The 22,980-nt window shown below is 31.9% G+C and overlaps 1 protein-coding gene and 1 pseudogene across 2 annotated transcripts; both read left to right on the top strand.

Moving 5' to 3' along the window:
* The first annotated feature begins 10,578 nt into the window (after nt 1-10,578).
* LOC144554410 (putative fucosyltransferase 8 pseudogene) lies at nt 10,579-13,504 on the top strand (annotated as a pseudogene).
* Nucleotides 13,505-17,160: 3,656 nt separating this feature from the next.
* MAG1 (Calcineurin-like metallo-phosphoesterase superfamily protein) lies at nt 17,161-21,138 on the top strand. 2 transcript variants are annotated; one of them, XM_078302605.1, is made up of 4 exons: nt 17,161-17,276; nt 17,400-17,616; nt 20,155-20,292; nt 20,666-21,138. In XM_078302605.1, exons 2-4 carry the CDS (start codon nt 17,485-17,487, stop codon nt 20,960-20,962), a joined length of 567 nt encoding a protein of 188 aa, XP_078158731.1. In that variant the 5' UTR covers nt 17,161-17,276; nt 17,400-17,484; the 3' UTR covers nt 20,963-21,138. The 2 variants fall into 2 exon arrangements, with proteins under 2 accessions (XP_078158731.1, XP_078158732.1); XM_078302606.1 differs by lacking the exon at nt 17,161-17,276 and having other exon boundaries at nt 17,382-17,616.
* The last annotated feature ends 1,842 nt before the right edge of the window (nt 21,139-22,980 follow it).

Here is a 22,980-nt window from a genome sequence, read left to right as displayed (position 1 = left end):
ATTATATAAGATTCCAATATTGGTGGCACGATGTATGCATGTCAAATATCAGAAATTTTGTCACCGACAAATGACTGATGATATATATCACTAAGATAAACACAGAAATTAAGCTAAAAAAAGACCAAATTAAGTATTTAATTTTGCGTGGTGTGCGTTGCTGCGGACTTGTGCTTTGATTCTAAATAACCCTTAGCAAAAGTTGTTTTAAGTTAGATTTGCTATCAAATTCAGTTTCATCCTTCAAGTGGGCTGTAATCTATCAAAAAAGAGGTAAAATTCTGAAGTATATTAGATGGAGATCGTCATGATCAGTCTACTAATTGTATGTATACTATGTGAAATATATTCGATATGAACTGCTCAACATGATCTCTATATAAAATGTAGTTAGAGGTTAGATTTCACTTTTGTTAAAAAAAAAATTATTACTTTTTTTTAAATAGGTTGTGAACTACTTCTAGGTAGTCTATAATTTTTAAATTGGGTGATTTTCTCTTTATTTTAAAAAACAGTAAAAAAAGTTTTCAAAAAATACAAAAATTTGATCTTTAAATATATTTCCATATGTAGATCATGTTAATCGGTTCAAATCGACTGTTTAAACTATGAAAATAAAAATATAAATTCATAATACAAATCAATGTACACTTTGCAAAGTACCATATAACCTCACTCTTTTTTTAAATATAATACGCATGATCCCATCAATATAGCTGGATAACTGAGAGAACTTCCAAGGAGTAACAAAATGATTTTATATTTAATTTATTTTTAACTTTCTAACGAATACTAAGATACATATATATTATCTGAAAAAATGACATGATCATTGGAAAATATATTACTAAAATTTATCTATCATTGAAATTAAATTTATAATATATATTAACGTTTCATATATACTAGTTTATATAAATATAATAGTAAATAAAACATTTAATAATTAATCTACTTTGAAGTAAGAAGAAGAAGAATATATATGCTATTATACATGTCAATAGAGGTGAAAACGGAGCATATAATATCAGTCTGCATTCAATCTGTATTCAAAAATTAAATACAGATATTAGATATTGGAATGTCAGTGCAGTTGAGGAGACATATATGGTTTTTAAATTTGAAGTATCCGTATTTGAATAGTAAATATATATCATAAATATTAATATATTTTTGTTATTTACCATTATAATTAGAAAAATATTATGAACACTGGTATATTTTTAATAATATTTATATTTTCTTAAATAAATATCTGATCTGATCCTTATTTGTATTGATATTCTTTTAATATCCAATATATCCGTATTTGAAAAATAAAAAATATACATATATGGTTTTACCACTATGTCAGTGTGGTTTCCATTTCTAGTATTTGGTTATTAGATATTATTGGATACTTTTTTTCCGTCTCCTATGAACATTTAGAATTTGGTTGTTTTTTTTAAGGGAGCATCTAGCTATCCCCCCGTAACAATCCCCCATTTCATCCCCCAGTCATTAACTACTTCAATAACTACTAACTACCTAGGGGGACCACTTACTATTTGGGGACCACATAATATTTGAAATATTTTACAACTGGCGCGCGCAAGGGACACGTTTTTAGAGGTGGGATTTTTTTTCTTCGTTCAATCTAATCAATATTTCTGATGATCGGTGAGGAATTTTGCAAATCTAAAACCACGAATGTTTTTGACATAATTTTATCTTTAAAATGAGATCCATGATGATATACTTTCGAGTTGTCCGTTGTACAAGTATTCATCATTATCGAGAAAGTATTCATCCTCGTCGTGCAAGTTTAAATATAGAAACTGGACACATCACTCATCCATCTTTTACACGTTTTTAGAGGTGGTTTTTTTTCTCCGTTCAATATAACCAATATTTCTGACGATCTATTAGGAATTTTGCAAATCTAAAACCACGAACGTTTTCTACACAATTTTATCTTTCAAATGAGATCCATGATGACATACTTTCGAGTTGTCCGTTGCACAAGTATTCATCTCTTATCGAGAAAGTATTAATCCTCATCGTGTAAGTGTAAATATAAAAACTGGACACATCACTCATCTATTTTTTACATGTTTTTAGAGGTGGGTTTTTTTTTCTCCGTTCAATCTAACCAATATTTCTGACGATCTGGGAAGAATTTTGCAAATCTAAAACCACGAACGTTTTCTACACAATTTTATCTTTCAAATGAGATCCATGATGACATACTTTCGAGTTGTCTGTTGCACAAGTATTAATATCTTGTCACGCAAGTATTCATACATAAGATATTAAGTATTCATTTATACACATTGAAGTATTCATCTCTAAGACATCAAGTATTCATTCATATATCTCTATTTTTTTTCAAAATTTGTTTTTATGTCATTTATTTAATACGCAGTGGCCTAATTCATCATTAATAAAACTTTGTTCTTTGCAAAACTCGCTACTTCATGAGGAATGAGAACATAAACATGAAAAAGATTAATTGCATATACATATACAAAATTATTTTGATACGATCGACAGTGACAGATCTGACCCGGTAAAGACGTGTTCTAGTATTCATTCAAACACATTGAAGTATTCATTCATACACATTGAAGTATGCATTCCTGGCAGAGGCGTGCTTGATTGGGATGGAGTGACGGGTGATCTCCGGCAAAACGTTCGCTAGAGCAGGAGCAGTAGGCATAGAGGAAAAAAAACGATGCGAAAGTGTAAGAGGGAGGGAGCTTATTGTATTTATCATTTCGAGGTGGGAGAGGGAGGGGAGCTTATCAATGGAAAAATGGAGGTGGAGGAGGAGGTGGGATGCGGAGGTGGGAGAGGGAGGTAGAGACGGAGGTGAGGTGAGGTGAAGGTGAGAGAGGGAGGTGGGAGGCGGAGGTGGGAGAGGGAGGCGGAGGTGGGAGAGGGAGGCGGAGGCGGAGGTGGGAGAAGAAGATGGAGGTGAAAGAGAAAAATAGAGGTGGAAGAGAAAGGGAGAAAGAGGAAAGAAATAAAGGTTGTTAGAAATAGTAGTTATAGTTAAAATATAAAGTTAGTTGGGGGATGAAATGGGGGATGGATAGGTGGGGGATATTATAATTACCTTTTTTTAATTTGGCAAATAAACATGAAAATTTGAAAATATGAAATTTCTGTTTCAACATCCCTTTTGTACTTTGGTTCGTTTGGTTTAACCGAACAAATGGAACTTACTTTGGTTTGGTTTAATTAGTTGATAAATTTAATTCGGTTGGTTCGGTTCTATTTTTGAAAACCAAATAAAACTTTTGTTTGCCTATTTAATTTCAGTTTTAACCGAACGGATGAACACCTCTACCTGGTTGGGCTATGGTTCGGTTGGGTATGGAGTTGAACTTTGACAATAAAAATCTGTCTTAATCCGACCCATTCATTTTCAGTATTAAACCACCTTTTCAAGATCTGATAAAGATCCAATAAAAAAGTGATACTTCTAAGTAAATGATTTGTGTAAACATCAGTCTCCCATCTCCCGCTCTCACACAGACAGATTGAGAAGAGCAAAACAAGATGAAGAGAAAACCTCAAATCAAAATGGCGAAAGAAAGAGAAACATCCGATCAAGATGACGAGATGGTGTCAACTGCCTCCGCCTCCACCTCCTCTGTCCTAGCTCACCCGGTATTTCTCTAATTCTTTATCCCTGCTCTCTCTCCAAGAACAATCTACCAGAAATTCTCTTTATCACCTCCTTTACTCCCATTCTCTCTCTTTGTGGTGCATATTTTTTTTAATTAAAGAATAATGAAAGAAGTGTATCTGTGGATTTTTAGTTTATGGAGATGTTTTCTTTGGGGTTGGAAATTTCAGAAACTTTGGAAATTAATAGAAAATCAAAATTTTATTTGTTATGTTGATCTGGTGTTATGTTTACTAAAAGCTGAAATGATTAAAAGCCCTAAATCAAAAGAAGACGCACCAAACCAGAACTTCCTTTTCTTAAATAAGCTGAACCGCAGTTCATCTCTGCCATTACCTATGCAAACTGGTTGTAGTGCGAAATTAACCCAACAGAAGCAAGAACACTCCGGAGGTTGTTCAGGGATTTCAAAGCAAGACGAGCTGGCATTTTGAAGGCTCTCACAACGGGTAAGTCTTCAATTTACTGTCGTGCTTTTTTTTTTTGGTTCCAAAATTTTGCATGAAACGTTGTAATTAGTATAGTCTGTGCATGGTTTATTATTACAGTGCTAGAATTTAGTGGCATAGCACTCAAAATACCTTTATCTCTGAGAGTTTTACAAAGGTACAACATAACACCTTCTGTTGTCTTTGTGATCTCTCTAATTGAGAGGATTGAGGTTGTATGATTAAAGAGAGAGAAGATACAAGCCAATCTTTAGTTAATCGTCAAGCAGCAACGCTTAATTACTTTTATCCTTCCTGAAATTTTCATGTGGAAGTTACAAATTTATTTTTTAAAATGTAAAATGCCACTGTAAAGGTCTTGTTTTGCAAATTTGTCAGATAATATATTTGGCAGGCAAATTAAGATGCCTTTTGGTTTTACTCTGAAACTTTTAAGTATGGCTTTTGTTTTGTATTTTACTTGTTGAGTTTAAATTAAAGTTTTAAGCGCCAGTACTTCTAAAAAGTTTGGTACATCCCTTTATTGTTCATTTTTCCCTTCTATTTTTCTAAACTGTAATTTTGAAATCATCTTTTAGTGTTGTTGCCATTATAATTTTAATTTATTGCCTTTTTCTGTCCTCTTTGCTATTTACCTTTAATTTCCATATCAATTTATTTTTGCAGAAGTCGAAACTTTCCACAGCCTTTGTGATCCTGGTGAGTGCTGTTATAATGATTAGAATTTATTTGTTGATGACATCTCCAAAGAGATTTGCATGCATGTTGCTATTAGGTGTAGAAGAGCGTGATAAGAGTTATTTGTTTAATTTGGTTTTACTTGCATGATAAACTTGGTTTTCATCAATGCTTAATAATAGATAAACGCTGAGGCATGTTACACATTCCAATCTACACATTGTTTGTTATTGTATTATATACCTATATGGTAGTTTTCCCTTGCAAATAAAATTTCCTCTCTCATTGTTTAAATAATATTTAGATAAGGATGATTTATATTTATATGGGCTCCCAAATGGGACATGGGAATTGAAGTTGCCTGGGAGGCTGCCACCAGCCATGCCAGAGCCAACTGTAGGCATTAATTTTGCCAGAGATGCCAAGGGAAGAAAACATTGGCTTGCCCTTGTTGCTGCGCACAGTGATTCGTGGCTAATAGCTCTCACGTTCTACTCAGGGTGCGATTTGGGAAAAAACAGCAGGTGATAATATCAGAACTGTAATATTAACAAACATTTTGTACTACAACTATGCAAATTACAAAAGTTCCAGATTCTGCATGACTGTTCTTATTGAATCCATATCAAACTGTAATAAACCATAGGATGATTTTTTCTAGCACTTGATCCTTCTTTGGATTGTTATGACTAGCTTTTTGTTGGCACTGTATTTCATTTACTTAAAAACACTACACTATATTAGATAAATGTTTATTAGCATAATTGTATGTTTGCAAGTACAGGAAGGAGCTATTTAGCATGATCAATAATTTGCCAACGATTTATGAAGTTGTAACGGGAGCTGCAGAGAAGCCATCAAATGAGAGCACCCCTAAGAAGATTAGCAAGCGCAACAAGTCTGCATCTGAACTGATGGTACATATATATTTAAAATATTCAGCTGTCTTATGGAACAATTGCATTTATAAATTAGTCAAGCATTTATATTTACTTCCACAAATTGAGAAATTTAATGGATGAGTTTTAATGAACATACAACATAGCACCTGTGAAGAAAATGAGAGAGGGATTCTCAAATCTCAATTATCTTTTCATCGTTCTTTTTGTGTCTGGTTCATATTTAACTTTATCCTATGGTTGTGCAGATGAAATTTGCTCTTTTGTACTTGATGATACAAATATTTAGGTTTTATTGTACTTATGTTTGGATGTTTTGCTGTAACAGCCGCCTCCCAAAATGGTCCCGGAAGCATAAAAGGTTGTCTGGGGAAATTAGGATTTCAAGCGGGTAAGATGAAGAAGTGAGTAATTGACACATTGTTGTTTGGTCTTCTAAGTGTTTTCATTTTGTGGATGGATTGTTTGTACATTGTTTGGTCTTTGTGGAATGGTAGGCCATGTATTGAGCTCTCTGGATATGTATTATGAAAGAATGTTGAACTATATTCAAAGTAATATCAGATTTGTTCTCACTTGCAGTTATATATTTTACCTGGTTAGTTTCCCTTTCAATAATGGGTATGCAGTTTACTGGGATTTGGTCTAACAGTCTATACTTCATTAAGAAAATATTGTTAGAAAGTTAATCCAATTTATTAGTGGATATTATTAGGCATGCTTTTGTTGCAAGTTAATAAAGAAATTTAATAATGCTTGCCATCCAGGTTTTATAAGAGGAAAGACTAATAATTGAACTGCTTGACATCCAAGTTTTCCTACTGGCTTCACCATTACTTCTTTAATTTTAAGTTTGTTTTGCTGTAAGTAAAATTACAGTTGTTTTGATACGATTTGGATGTACATTAACATTGCCTTAATAAGCATATTCGAGGATATGTTGCTTGGTTGACTATACATTCTAGAAATTAATATAAATAAAAATGTGATATACAACCAGTCTGACACGGTTCAAAAAACCCTAAAGACTGGGCAGTATATTATTGGAAGAGGCACGAAAACTAAAAAATCCTAAAGACAATTTCTACACAGCATGTTTAAATTAAATTTGGAGAATGTGGATGCAAAGTGTTTAAAGACATGTGTAGAAGATAAAACTTAGTTATAGCACTTGCGGTTTGGTCATCTCAATTTTGATGGCTTGAAAGAATTAGCAAATAAAGGAACGGTGAAGGGCATATCAAAAATAAACCACTGTGACAAATTTTGTGAATGTTGCCGGTTAGGGAAGCAGCCAAGAAACTATTTTCCGAAGGAAGCAAGTTATCGTGCAAAAAAAATGCTTGAATTGGTTCATACAGAAATGTGGTCCAATCACTCCGAACTCTCTTGATAATCACCGATATTTTCTTACTTTTCTTGCTGACTATTCCCAAAGAACTTGGGTTTATTTTTAAAGGAATAATCAGATACTTTTTCACTTTTTAAGAAGTTTAAAATGCTTGTTGAAAATTTGAGCCAGTGTGGGCATAAAGACATGGATGTCCGATAAGGGTGGTGAATTTACATCAAAAAGTTCATGAATTTTTGTTATGAGAAAGGTATTAGAAGGTTCACCATAATAAAATAGAGTAGAAGAAAGAAAGAACAGAACCATATTAAGATTAATAATTAATTCAATTATTGTAATTATTAGGTCTTTTTCAAAAAAATTTCTAGGAGTCGACTTCAAAACTTATTTCATAAACAACTAGTTTAGAGATTTATATTTCTGATTTAAAGCATATGATATATATTTTAAACTCATTATTACAAAGCAGAAACAATACTCACTAATTTCAAATAATAAGACAAATAAACAACATTCTCCACAACAACTCGGACAAGAATATCATTTTCCCAATAATGAAGAAATTAAAAAAATTAAAAAAATTGAAAAAATAGAGTCACGTGAAATACACACACTAGAGTGATAAAAATAGTCTGCTTTAAAAAAAAATTGCGAGCAGTGTATATGATATACATAACTAAAGCCTTCAATTTAAGCAGTAAAGAATAATAAATTAGCAACAAAGATTAACAAAGTCAAAGTGTGATTACCCATGCAACTATTAGTTTATATTTTAAATTAATAAAATACAAATAAATAAAGTATTATCAATTTAATTTATCAATTTTCTTTTATTAAAAACTAAATTTAAAATTTGTTTTTAATTATAGTAGAAAACTAAAAGTTGTGGTTATTATAGAAAATCAAATGTTTTGCAGAATTAGCTATGAAATCTTATTATTTTATTGATTATCCTCTAATATCCTCTAATAAGTAAATATTATTGATTGTTTCGTAATAAGTGTTATATTTGTTAGATTAATATAAAGTTATTTGATTGTAAACCGTCTACACATTTAGTTATAGCTTTTGTATTTATATATTGTCAAAAGTTGAACTCATAACTTAAGCGTGAATTTATCATGCAAAAAACACAAGTTTCTATATCTGTGTTTTCAGAAAGTTGTATGAATTAGCTTTGGCAAGGCCAAGTCCTTATGTTGCTTTCGGTACACTTTTTTTTATTGTCGTATTTAGAATTTAATGTTTATGGTTAACTCAAATGTAATTATATTTTATGAGCATGTAATAAAAATCATATACACATCTAAAGGTTTTATTTTAACATTTATATTTTAAATTTTGAGTTATTAACATTTTAAAAACAAAGACATGTATTGCAGTTTTGAAAGACAAATATGATATACTTATGATTTTGATAAGAACAGCTAAATATGAATTAATATTACAAGCATTTAAATATGACTACTTATTAGATTCGAAATATATATAAATGCAATTGATGAGCCTAAAAAAATAGACATCATTTATTTTTCAAGTACTTCATATTTTACGAGCGTTAATATTTTATCGGTGTATATGTGTTGTCATGTTGCACACACAAGAGAAAAAAGCGTATCATATCGTAAGCGAAGCAAAAAAAAGCTCAACACATATTTCAAATAATAAAGCAAACATAACATATTGGAGAAAGAGGTATTCAACATCCGATGCCATGTCGGAGAGGGACAAGACAAATGCTCTATTGGAGAGGGGCTAAAGAGAGATGCACGACCAGAAGAAATGTAGAGGGCCAACAATGCTGTATCAGAGAGGGGCGAGGTGGGGAGAAGAAAATTATGGTAGGAGAGTTTTGAGCGTTTGACGGGCACTCAAACAGAGAAAAAGAATGAGAAAGATAAAGGTATAATGGTCTTAGTGAATCTTAGAGCCTTCAATATCGTTGTTTAACTACTTTTAGATATATATATTTAATATAATTAATCTAGATTTAGATGCTAACTGTGTGAGTTTTTGCAATTTTGAAAGAATACATATATTAATGTTTTCTCCCTTAAGATTTTGATAAGAAGAGCTAAATATGAATTATTACAAGCATTTAAATATGACTACCTATAAAATTATAAATATATATAAATGCAAGTCATGAGCACCAAAAAATAGACATTATTTTTTTTCAACTACATATTTTAAGAGCGTTAATATTTTTTTTCAACTACTTCATATTAGAAAGTTATGGGTATGGTTTATCGGTGTATATATGTTGCACGCACGACCAAAACTTTATTTTTGTGACGAACAAGTAAGACTGAAAAATAATATTTTGTTGTTGTTTAATTAAGGTCGGTTGGAAAATAGCCAATCCTTCGGTTAAATTTTTTTTACAATGAATCGACATATTTTTTTAAATTATTTTAATAACATTATTTTACAAAGGGGCCATGTGAGGTTCAATTAAACAATGTATATATGAGAATGATATACTTGAAAAGTCAACAAAATAAATAATAAAATATTAATTTGTAGTATTTATATCATGCCGGCCCGATAGGAAATTAAACATAGAAAGCATGACAAGGCCATTACTTTCTCTGATATAATAATGGAACTACCTTAGCACATTAAGTTTCTTAGAATCTAGGGACGTAAAAAGGTACCTCGTATAATATAATAAATTATACCTTTATTTTGAACTACGTTTTGAATGAATTTGAAGATTTGATATTTTGGTGTGTATGAATTTAATTAGTTCTAAACTTAATTAATGGTACGTAGTTGATTTGTTTAGTTGCACTTGAATTAAGAGTATTGCTCAATAATTAGTTATATAAATGTCATTTTATTTTCATCATAATTGATAAGATCTTCTATGGAAATTTAAGATATAGCTAGAAATAAATATACAAACTTGCAAATCTGCCAAGCAAGTAATGAGCCAGCTTGATTCGCTCTAGTGGCTCGGTTGGACAAACCACGAGTCAATTTTGGTCAGTAGTTTTAGCTCGAAACTTAAAATTCAAACTCGTTCACTTTGCTAGGTCCACAAACAAACTGATTACGAGTGAGGCCTACCTCGCTCTTGAGCAGCTCGTTGCCACACCTAATTGGCAATAGTCAATCCTACAATATATAATAATATTTTTTTTAAAAAAATGTTTGACAATGGTTGGACATATATTTTTAAAATTATTTTAATAACATTATTTTTCAAAGGGGCGGTTCAATTAAACAAATGTATATATGAGAATGATATAGTTGAAAAGTCAACAATAAGAAATAATAAAATATTAATTTGTAGTATTTATATCATGCCGGCACTATAGGAAATTAAACTCAGAAAGCATGACAAGGCCATTACTTCTACCTTAGCACATAAAGTTTCTTAGAAGCTAGGGACATAAGAAGGTACCTCATATAATAAATTTAATATACCAATTGCATATCCCTATAAATAGAAGTAAATATATATGGGAGAAATAAAAGTGTGAAATCGATATATAGAGGTAGCTAGCAAATATGGGACTTGAAATGGCAAGGAATGATGAGATGGCAAGGCATGATGAGGTGAAGAAGAACAAATGGGGAGCAGTGCTGATTGTTTGCTTGATGATATTGCCTCTTCTAATTCTCTTTTTCTGGCAGCGTCATGTAATTATTACTATTGAGAAAGGTAAACATTTATTTGAGGCTTAATTCATTAATCTTAATTTATTTGAGATTAGTAGGCAATTAATCCCTTCTTAGTTTGTTGTTTTCTTTTTAAATTTGTAGCAGATATTACCTACCAACAAATTGGTTTATTTTTTTCTTCTTCTTAATATATAGATATCCAAATTTGTCTAATAAACAGTTTTTTGTTAAAAAAAATTCAAGTAATTAATACACATTAATTTTTGTAGTATAAATTTTATGAATTGCCAAAAATGTATCCTATCCCACCTTTCTTTCTTCAGGAATGTACAATGGAAGGGTTAATGGATTTTGTCAAAATTTTAACCTTACCTATTATAATGGATTTACTTTTTCCAATTGATCCATCCGTAAATTCTTCGAACTCATCTAATATTTTACATATATACGAGTTAATTTTTTGTTTATACGAGTTAAATGAGTTATACTTTTGATGAGCTTTCTATGCATTGTTTTTTTTTTGGTATTTTACATTTATATTTAACATAAAAATCATTAACATCACAACAAAAAATATAAAATAAATAGGATAAAAATTATTAAGCAAATTATATTATTTAAATATGATTACTTATGATATTAGAAGCCCGTATGCAAATCGTGAGCGAAAAATTGACATCATTTTCCTCTAACAACTCCGTATTATTTGATCAATAAGAATATCATTTCCGTACAATCAATATACGAAAGTTATACGGCATAATATTTTAAAATTTTGGCCAAATATATGATTGTTTTTTTTTTATAATTGAGGCAAAAAGTATGAACGTTTTATTTCCTATTTGCAGTATAAAGCAAAAGTAAAATATAAAAAATTGATTAATTGATAATTAAAGCAACAGTTCTGTTTGTTGCATTATCAAGTTGGACAAGTGGTGATTTAGTGTGGGGCACGATCATGTTTTTTAAAATCTTAATCATACATATTAGTCAAAAGAACATTTTTTTTTACATGTACTAGCCAATATCTCTATTTTATCATTCGCAGTCCATAACATAATATTACTTTTTAAATTTACTTTGAACAATAAAAGAAACTACTAAAGAAAATGAAAAGTGTCCTACTATTTTGAATTCAATTTTGAATCTTCATGAATACCTTATTATTTTATTTAAGATTAGTAGGCAATGCACTTCAAAATAATATATGGTATACATGAAATTTGAAGGTTATTCGCTATATTAATTAGAGAACAAAATATGTAATTTGAAGGTTTCATAAAGGATGTATATATATGAAATGCTTTTTTGTTTCTTTACGAGCTCTCATAGCTCACAAAATTTTGTTACATATCCAGGTTTGAATTATGGTTCCAATCAGACTTCTACTCCATCCAACAATAACTATTTCCATGGATTAATCCCCTCAAACTTTGACAAAGAATCATGTCTGAGCCGATACGAGTGGTCATTGTTCCGTAAATCATTTACATACATGCCATCTTCATACCTTTTGCACAAGCTAAGAAATTATGAAGATCTCCACAAAAAATGCGGCCCAAATACACCTCTTTATGAGAAGTCGATTCAGCAATTGAACTCAGGTCACAGTAGTATAGAACCGATGGAGTGCAACTATGTGGTTTGGATCCCTCATAACGGGTTAGGTAACCGAATACTTTCCCTTACAAGTACCTTTCTCTATGCTATTCTCACCAATAGAGTTATGCTAATTCAATTGAATGATGAATTGGTTGATCTCTTTTGTGAACCATTCCCTGATACCTCATGGATTTTGCCTCCTGATTTTCCTATCAAAAACCTAAATGAGCTCAATGTTAACTCTAATGTGACATATGGTAACATGCTAGATAAGCATGTTATAATAAGCAATACTTCAATTAATACCGAGGTTGAGTCATTGCCCTCTTATGTCTATGTCCATCTAGTATATGATTATCATGATTTAGATGGTTTGTTTTTTTGCAATGACGATCAAATTGTCCTCAGAAAGGTCAATTGGTTGTTACTAAAATCCGATCAATACTTTCTCCCATCTCTTTACTCATCAACAACTATGTTTGAAGAAGAACTCGGCCGGTTATTTCCAGCAAAAGAGAGTGTGTTCTACTTACTAGCACATTATTTAATTCATCCCAGTAACAATGTCTGGGGATTAGTCAGGAGATACTACATGTCTTACCTTGCCAAGGCTGATGAGAAAATTGGTATACAAGTACGCGTTTTTTTTTTCACAAATGTTTCTTCGGATGTTATATTCCAACAGATCCAAAAATGCTCTAAAATGGAAAGTATACTTCCTGAACTTGATTTCAATGGAACAAAAGCCTTCAAACCGAATGAGAAAAATCCTTCGAAAGCAATTTTAGTTGCATCATTGTATTCATATTACTATGAGAAGATCAAATCCATGTACTATGAGCACTCGGTTAAAACTGGAGAGTTGGTAAGTGTTTACCAACCAAGCCATGAAGAAGAGCAAAAAACTGAGAACCAATCACATAATCAAAAAGCACTTGCAGAGATATATTTGCTTAGTCTGTGTGATGTGCTTATGACAAGTGGTTGGTCCACTTTTGGATCTGTCAGTTCTGGTCTCGCAGGGATCAAACCGGTAATTTTAATGACAATTTGGAATAAAAATATACCTGGTATGTCATGTGTTAGAGAAACTTCAATGGAACCATGCTATATGTTTGCGGCAAAACCAAGTTGCAAGGGAAAGACAGCTGATAAGGAAAAATTGCAAAAATATGTGAAGCAATGTCCAGATTACAATAATGGGATCAAGTTGTTTGACTAGATGATCAGTAATTTTTATGTAAGGATGTTACTGAGAATATCAAATTATTTTTATTAGATGAGTGATTTTTATCTAGCTAGGATTTGTTTCAGATGGAATGCAAGTACTAAATATTTAGTTATTTATTTATTACATAGTTGTTGCCATTACTTGTTGGATTGAAACAATTTTGTAAGTGGTTAACATTACTTGTACACGTTGAATTTGGGACATTGAATTATTTTTTTCTTTAAAAAGTAAGTAATTAAATTATTATGATTAGTTTTTCAAGTTTTTTTCTCTGTGCAATTGAATTTTAATTTGCATGTGCACAATATTTACCCTCTTCATTTCCTTGTCATTAGTCCTCTTCATTTCCTTATCATTTACCCTCTCCGCATTGATCTGTCGGTTAATGGAATGGATGCCTGAGATTGTACTGCATAACTTTATCTAGCACGGATAATTTCTCTTTAACTTCAATTGTCTTGCTACTATCAATTTGGGGCTGTTGTAGGAATAGAAAAAACATGTTTAGTTGAATTGGAGTCCTGCACCTACACTTATTTTTCAAGAACCAGAGTTATTGAGAATTCATGGACTGCTTATATTGAACATTCTCTTATTTTTCTATAAACAAGGCATGAAATCGGTGATATGAAATTGTTTGCATATATCTATATTCCTCTTTTTCATTCTCTTAGTTCCCTTCAAAATTCATTACTTCTAACTTCAAATTCCATAATCTTGAGCAATCGACACAAATTAATCTGACAAGAAGCGGATCTGACAAGGAGCGATCGAGCGGCGCCCTGGCTGGTTCCACCAACTGATTGTCTCTCCGAGTTACGCACATTGGTTCTTCTACTTCTTTGTAGTTGGAACCGGGGGTGTCAGTTGGGCATTGCACTAAATTTGGTCTGATGTTGGATCTGAACCGTGCAATCCGAATTGCATTCGTGCGTAATCCTTAAGATTTGTGTGATTGAGGTGTGCGCGAATTTTAGCGTGAATCGAATGGCTCTAACCGAACATTGGACAGCTTTCTAGTTTGTTTTAGAGCATCCATTTCAAAACAAGGCCATGAATTTACCCAAAAAGAAGGGCCCTCAGAAAAAAAAAATGGGAGCAGTAGAAAAGTAAATTGAATTTGATGACGACTATTTATGCGATAGGGACATTCATCCAAGCACTTCATTTATGTGATTTTAATGTTTAAATAGTCGATTTGAAGTGCTTATCATGTTTGGACATCAAATTTTACATTTTTGCAAAAAAAAAAATATTTTTTTAGGATATTTAAAAATTATGTAACAAAATAGAAAATAATTAATTTCCAAAATAAATATAAAGTTTGGTCTCCACGCACATTATAACATCATGTTGAGCACTTAACTTTAAATTATGGAAAACATGAAGTGCCTGACGAAGGCCTCTGACTTCAACAACAACCTGAAAAATATAATAGTTGTGTGCAATGTCAAAGAATTAACAAATCACAAATCTAGTCTTCCGACCGATCTTTTCTGGTGCGCAGAGTAGATCTGAGCCTCGACAGAATACTATTTAATTATTAGCAAAAATGCACTGAAAGTTATAACCGGTCTCTCTAGATACTATTTAATTTGTACCCTTATTTAAATATTTATATTTTGTAGTAGTCTGGAAATTAGAAAATATTATGTTAATTAATTGACTAGTTAAACCAAAATTATAGGGGTAAATATTTACATTGGTGGTGAAATAATAAACGAGCCACATGTACTGTTGATTATAGTGTCGGAACTGAGTTAATTTTAGGGGTATAACCAAGATTATTTACCATCGCTTGGGTTGGATAAGGGCCAATATGAACTCGGTTTACAACCAGAATAAATTAATGCCATATATGCCAAGAAAGCAGTATGTTTATAATTAACAACAATAAAATATTGGTATAGTGACAAGATTCATGAATAATTTGTTTTTAGGTGTCAGTGAACTGAACAATAAATTATTCGGTTGACTAAACATTGACCAAATTATTCACCAATAATTCGCTAATTTTATGAATTTTCTAGAATTTTATGAATTATTCACGAATAATTTGCATTTTTTAGCTCCTTCGTGGGATTGAGATCTCCGATATGAACTCAATGTATAATTTTGAATTACTTTTGAAATATGCTCGAATTATTCCTGAACCACAAATTTGATCCCGCCAAACCAAACCGTCCCGAATAATTAATTTATTTGTCACTATTGACAAATTATGTACAATATGACTGCCAATGCAGGAACTCAGTACCAATTCCTGGAGTTACAAGGGGAAGCATATTTCCATGGTATATATAGACAATAGTTCCAACCTCCATTTTGAGTTAATACATCACAAGTTCACAACCATCTGATCTGCTGTAAAGTTCGTGCGGACTAGATTCGCACTAATAGAGTTCCTATGTTATAGGCAGAGTTGGATTGACTCCGTCTAAAATGAAACGGTTGAGATTCATTAATTCAAAAGATTCTCTTTTGTGTTAATGCAGAGCATACGCATTCAATTTATAGCGGGTCCTAGTCAGACTTAAACAGCTACTTTCAACAATGTACATGGCGAGTATGAGGTACTATCGATTCAGTGGGAGAGAAGGTCCCATTCGACATGCAAGGTCCTATCCAGCGAAGTCTAAATTTTTTAGCACATGATGCAATTTGTATTTTTTTAATTTGTATTCTACTATTTTGATGAAATTTGAATTGTTATTAAGTTTGTTCACTCTGATTCAAATCCTGACAGCGTCATTATTAAATATTGACCACTACAATTTTAATTCATTCAATGATGAATAAAATTTATTTTAAAATTCATCATTTTTATACTATAGATTTTACCAAACCAATTTAACTACAATCTCTGCGAAGCAAGATGCATGGTATCAATATTCAAAATGCATGATATGCATAAATTTTTAACCGCTTTCCAAACGCGAATTTCAAAAGTATAAATTATTTTTACGGTCGAAATCTATTGTGAATGAATCTCTACTCATATATTAAAACTAGATAAAATAAATATAAAATATTTCTATCTACGTTTATAAAATACATCCATGTAATATTAAAAAATCATTATTTCATTTACTAGCAAAGAAAAATACTCTTCATGTAAAAGATTACAGATTCAAAAATCCAAATAGAAGTACTTTAATAACATTGAAAATTGAAAGGATTTACGCCTCCATTTTCTAAAAAAAAACAAGAAGAATAGTTCCAGTCAATTTAAAAAAATAAAAATAAAAAAAATCTTGTATCTTTTAGCTCAACACTCGAACAAAAATAAATAATACCTGGCCCAATGATGAAGCCCAAAATCTACAGCCCAAAAAATAATTCTCCGCTCAGCAGCCCGTTAATTTAATCTTGGGTCCCACCCGAAATTAATTTAACAAAAGATACTTATATTGAAGTCAATATTCTCTGAGGTATCAAAATAATTCTGTTTAGATCTAGACCGTCTGATAAGAAAGCACGCCGCTACAATATTCTCCGGATGATGATCGAACAGTTTAGATCTAAAAAGAAATACTCTGTTACCTAAGTTGTATCAACTCAACATTCTTCGATTGACGCTGCGGTAAAATATTTTAACAGAGTTATGTTTGCTTAATGCAGAGCACATACTGTTAAAATCAAAACTGCACTGCATAAGCATGAAGCCAGAACTGCTCTGTTAAAATCTTTACCCTCACGCTGCCCCAAAATCTCTCTTTCGATCCGATCATCAATCAATCGCATCAATCCCCCTTTTCCTTCGGTGAGTCTCTTCCGATTCAAGCGTTTTCTCGCCTAAAATCAACCTGATCGACTTTTCTAAGGTTCAAATGTTAATTTGTTTTATTTAGTTTTTTCCTTTTTTGGTGGGTGGGGTTCTAAACAGGTCCAGATGAACACTTAGGAGGAATTGATTGATCACGACCGTTAAATCGAGTAAAAGGAGAAGAAGAAGAAGCGAAAAAGGGAAGATGGTTTTGGTGCTAGCAATTGGAGATCTGCACATACCACATAGGGCACCTGATTTGCCAGCTAAGTTCAAGTCTATGCTTGTACCTGGAAAGATCCAGCACATTATTTGCACGGGGAATCTCTGTATTAAGGTAAACTTTGTTAAATAAACTTTTATTCATTTACTGGTAAAATTTCAGTTTGACCTGATCTGATGCTGGATTCATTTACTGGTACTAGTATCCCTTTTACTGTCTGGTTTGTTTATTGTTTGTGGTTTCATTACTGATAACTACCTATGGTTCCTGTATTTACTGGTACTGGTATCCCTTCTATCAGTGGAATGATCATATTAAAAGTATAAAATTACAACTATGGGGTTCATAATGGAACAATTTTTATATACATGTGGGATTCAAATATGAATTTGCTCAAGGGAAATACTAGTATAACATAAAAAATACCATATATACGTGTATAAATATGGTATTCAACTATTTCTTCTTTTCTGGATGTGACAAGTAAAAAATGCACATTTAATCTGTTTATAATTATTTGGGATAAATATATTTGAGCTCTTAATATCTGATACGCCAGTTGCTTCCTGAACTGTCTAAGAGAGATATTTAGTCCACTGTTTAGTTTGTTATTGTTATAGAGTTGAACTGGCTCTATTGGTTTCATTTTTTTGTTGATCAAGTATAACCAAACAATGTAGCTTTTATACTTAAGTGAGGCTATTATACTATGCATAGCGCAGATTGGTCAGTACTATGGATCAATATCTTGGTAGAAATCACTACTTTTGAATGGTTTGGAATTTTATATCAAGTGATTTTCTACCTATCGAAAAATATTCTAAAAATTGTAAAATTTGATCTACAAGCACATTTTCCTTTTCATATGGAGATCATGTTGAACGATTCAGATCAACTATTTGAACTTTAAAAATAAAGATATTAATCTAGTTGTCAAGCAAATGCAATCTATCCATCAAAGTTCTCCAACCTAATATTTCTTAAAACCACAAGTAGATTCATTGCTCCTGATGTCAATGCAACTAAAACATTATAATTAATTGGTCTTGTCAAATTGGGTTGTCCCATAATTGCCCCTTGGTTTAGTGTTTCTGTTGTGTTCTAATTTTTTTATTATAATGGTTTCATTGTGGCAAGTGCTGTTAGTTTCATTTTTTCGTTGTTTTTCTTTTGATATATGGAAATTCTTGGTTCTGTAGTCTAACATGTTATGAAATGTCCATTGGAATTTGTAATTCAGAACTTTAGTTACCGTAAACTGAGGAAAGGCTGTGTACTAAATAATCATCTTTCGCTCCTGCTCTATCTCTTTCTTTCTTTTTACTTGTTTTGGAACATTGGCAGTGACTGTGAACTATAATTTCATTAACAAATATAAAAGTAACACACTTTCTCTCCTGCTCTCTTTTTCTTTGGAAATGCTTGGCAGATGCTTCTCTCTCTCTCTCTATCTATATCTTCCCATCTCCTCTAATCTATTTAAATAAGTCACATCATGCATGCACAGGGGCAGACCCACATTGGCCTAGGGTAAAGCAATTGCCCTACCCTGAACTTTGAAAAATAGTTTCCAGCTGAAATTCCCTCTCCTATGCCGCTGTTGAAGTATCAAGTATGTGCTTGAATAATTGGATTGGTTGAATTGGTATCTTGTTTGATCGGTTATGAATTAAATTTTTAATTAACACTACCACTAAATTGTGAGTATGGATTTAGATTTGAAACCAGATTTAAGAGCTGCTCGATTAATTCAAACCCTAACAGCCTTGCTTTTTTCTCTTGTCAAAGTGAATTTTTCCTCTCAAGTTAAGTATTCATATATCATATTTGATTTGTCATAACTCATAATTGATGGTTTCAAGCACAATAGGATTACTCTCAGCTCTTCAGATTTATAATTTTAAATTATAAATCTCATACCATTCCCAAGTACCATTTTAAAAATAAATAATAATATATACTGATTTATTACAGGACGGTATTTCTTTTTCCCTTTTTTTTCATATCAGCTATGCAGTGTTTTAGTTGTATTGAATTGCCAGAATGGTCCTGATGTACCACTTTTTACCCATATGTTCCCAAAAGATTAAAATTTGTATTTTGGCCTTGAAATGTTATGATTTGTACCTTTCTGTCCCTACTATAATCTTCGATCCAAAAGATTGCAAAAAGTTCCTAATAAGCATTATGATTTTCAGAATTGATTGTTTTTTTAGCTATTTGAACCTGATTATTTAGTATGCTGTTTAAAGCCCTGGTTCTTCACGTAATAGCAAGTGCAAGCATTGGATATTAATATGCTAACCATTTTTTTATAGTATTCTCCCTTTAAGTTTCTCTGGCGGGTTGTAAAAGGATGGTGAGTGGAGATTTGGGGTGTAAATTGAATTTGTCCATTTCCTTCATAACCTTTATTTGTCATTTCTATATTTACAGCTCCAGACACCTTTTAAAATCTTTAATGGTGCAACAAGAACAGTAACAATGCTATGTCATTGTCATTAAGCAAATTAATAGTTTCGAAGCAAATTTGATATTTTAAAATAATTCTGGGTGAGGTAATTTTAATTCTTGCAACCATAGAATTATTTTGAAATGATGAATCTGTTTTTGTTTAATTTTGTACTTTTTTTTATTTCTTTTTGTACATAGGAGGTGCATGATTATCTGAAAAGCCTATGTCCCGACCTGCATATAACTCGCGGGGAATATGATGAGGATGCAAGGTATCCCGAAACCAAGACACTAACCATTGGTCAATTTAAACTTGGCTTATGCCATGGCCATCAGGTAGCACTTCTTTTTATTTGTTTTGGAATTATACACTTTTTCTATAGTCAACATTATGTATACTTATTTTGTTCATATATATAACAGAATAGTCTAGCTTTCAAATTGGGATTTTTATTTTCTTAACTGAAGTTATTTATTTTCCATTTTATGTAGTTGATCTATTCGATCAATGTTCTAGTAGCTGCATTGGATCTAGGGGTAAAGATTTTAACAGGGCAGTTTTGGCTATATGCAGCAAACAAACCATATTGAGCGCTGTTTTGATTCTATAGTCCGTGTGCTGCACGAAGCCAAAACTGCTGTGTTAACATCTTTACCCCCTTCAATGTTTATATGATTAATAAGCTCCTTACTATCTGCATATTGACAGGTAGTGCCGTGGGGTGACTTGGATTCACTGGCAATGCTCCAGAGGCAGCTAGATGTTGACATTCTTGTAACGGGTCATACCCATCAGTTTAAGGCGTACAAGCATGAGGGTGGTGTCGTCATAAATCCAGGCTCAGCAACAGGTGCCTATAGCAGCATTACATATGATGTAAACCCTAGTTTTGTGCTAATGGACATAGACAGCCTTCGTGTTGTGGTCTATGTATATGAGTTGATCGATGGAGAGGTGAAAGTTGACAAAATTGATTTCAAGAAGACGGCAACTGTTCCTTCGTAAGATTAGCATTTTTCTTTTTTGTGGTTTATGTCTCTGTTTTTTTTATCTTGTTTTGTCAAAAGAATTTGTATTTCTGTTAGCAATTGATTAGAATATAAAGATGGGTTAGTTTGTGGCTGTGTTATAATTTGGTTGAGAATATTTATGCCATCTTTTGATGTATCTGTTTTTTTTTTGTTTTTTTGGTGTTATCTTTTTAATAAACTGGAAAATATAAGAATTGTTATCAGAGTTGAAAGAGATTGTTAATTTTTATAAATAAGATCAACTACTAGAATCAATTACTAGATACCAACCATTATTTTTTTCTTTTTTTCTTTTTTCTGGGTTACAACTTACAAGAGCTCAAATTCACCTGTTCAATCTCAATTTTATTTTTATCTGAAAAAGAGTTCAGGATTATACATTTACAGAATATTTAACCTATCAATTTATAGATTGTCAGGAATTAGATTTTTACCATGTTAACATTCATTATAACAGTCAGATTATAGGTTTCATTTATCTAATTATAGCTCTCACATCTCAGGAAACTAAACGATGCAATACAAACTAGCTAGTGGAATGGAATATTATGGCTACAAGCTTTTCCAAAAATAGAAATAACAATAAATATAACACTAGAATTAATAAAACCATTTTTTATTTTATTTTAACAAGTTTTAAATTCCTTGTGTTTGTAAGTTCCTAAATTAGTATAAAATATAGTCCTTCGAAGGAACTTGATGGTGAGAAAACCTTAAAGAGAATTAATAAATTCTTCAAAAATAACTCTTTAGATATCTTCCTTTAGATAAATAATAATGGAATTAGGTTTTGTCCAAAGGGCTTTGGACAAAGTCTCATCCAAAGCTAAGCTTAAACATCCAATTTGCATTGAGATTTGTGCAAATATATTTTAAAATTAATAAATTTAAATGGTTTCTTGAATCTAAATATCTGTACGAATTTTGATGTGGATCGAACAGTTTAGGTCTAGTTTTTTGTCCAAAGCCATTTGGACAAAACCGCCATGGTCAATTTAGTTATTAATAGAGGTCAATAACAGGTTAAATAAAAATCAAGCTAATATAAAAATAAATACTTAGTTTAAAAATAAGTAAATAGAATATATTGTTAATTTTTTTGAAGACTTCAAGAAAATTCAAAAAATATTGAGATAGAGCTATATTCAGCCTTCCTCTTTACTAATTTCCTATATTACCCAAAATAACTTTATTTTTTCATTTATGGATATATACTCATGGTTGGTTATAAATTACCCATACTCTTAATCTCCTCTCTCTCAACACCATTTTCATACATCAATGGCCCCTCCCTCTTCTTCCAAAAGAGACAGAGATCTTCCTGACCACCTACTTTACAAAAATATCCTGCCTCATCTCCCTTTTAAATACCTCACCATATTGAAATGCATTTCCAAGGAATTACATTCACTAATAAGTACTGATGAAATATTTGCCATCGATCAGTCTCGCTCAGCAGACACTTCGTCAAGTAGCTTCGTTTACTTGATGGATGGAGTCTTAACATTTTTCCCTGACCCAACATTGGTAGGTGTCCCCGACCCATCCCTCAATTTCCTCAACCCAACCTCTTTTTATGATAAGATCATTTTAGCCTCCTGCACAAATGGCCTCCTTCTTCTTCATGGTGAATTCAATTGCAAGGAATCCCTGTGCGTGTGTAATCCTGCTACTAAAGAGATGGTGTTTGTACCAAAACGTTTCGACCGGGACTTATATTTTGTCGATAAAATGGGTCTTGCTTATGATCCTTGCGAGTTACCAAATCGATTCACCATTGTTTACCCTCTCCTGGACCACAATAGAGATGGTCACTTGTACCAGTTTAACGTCTTTCGTTCAAACATTGGAAAATGGACACTTTCGAGCACGAGCGTATATCTAGACTCATATTCGCTAGCAAGGAAAGCAGTGTGTGCAAAGGGGGTGATATATTGGTGTTGTACAAAGCACCTTCTGTGGTATGATACAAAGAAGGATTTAGGAGGGTAT

The sequence above is a fragment of the Carex rostrata genome, chromosome 5 (genome assembly GCF_964058835.1).
Source record: "Carex rostrata chromosome 5, lpCarRost1.2, whole genome shotgun sequence".
NCBI lineage: Eukaryota > Viridiplantae > Streptophyta > Magnoliopsida > Poales > Cyperaceae > Carex > Carex rostrata.
Note: the sequence above shows the minus strand (reverse complement) of the source record. Positions and strands in the feature narration are given on the sequence as shown.

What these genes read in the sequence shown, in the direction of transcription:
- MAG1 (XM_078302605.1), top strand. Translation starts at nt 17,485, where the DNA reads ATGGTTTTGGTGCTAGCAATTGGAGATCTGCACATACCACATAGGGCA. An exon ending in CGGGGAATCTCTGTATTAAG is followed by an intron (nt 17,617 to 20,154) that starts GTAAACTTTGTT and finishes TTTTGTACATAG; the next exon opens with GAGGTGCATGATTATCTGAA. An exon ending in GCTTATGCCATGGCCATCAG is followed by an intron (nt 20,293 to 20,665) that starts GTAGCACTTCTT and finishes GCATATTGACAG; the next exon opens with GTAGTGCCGTGGGGTGACTT.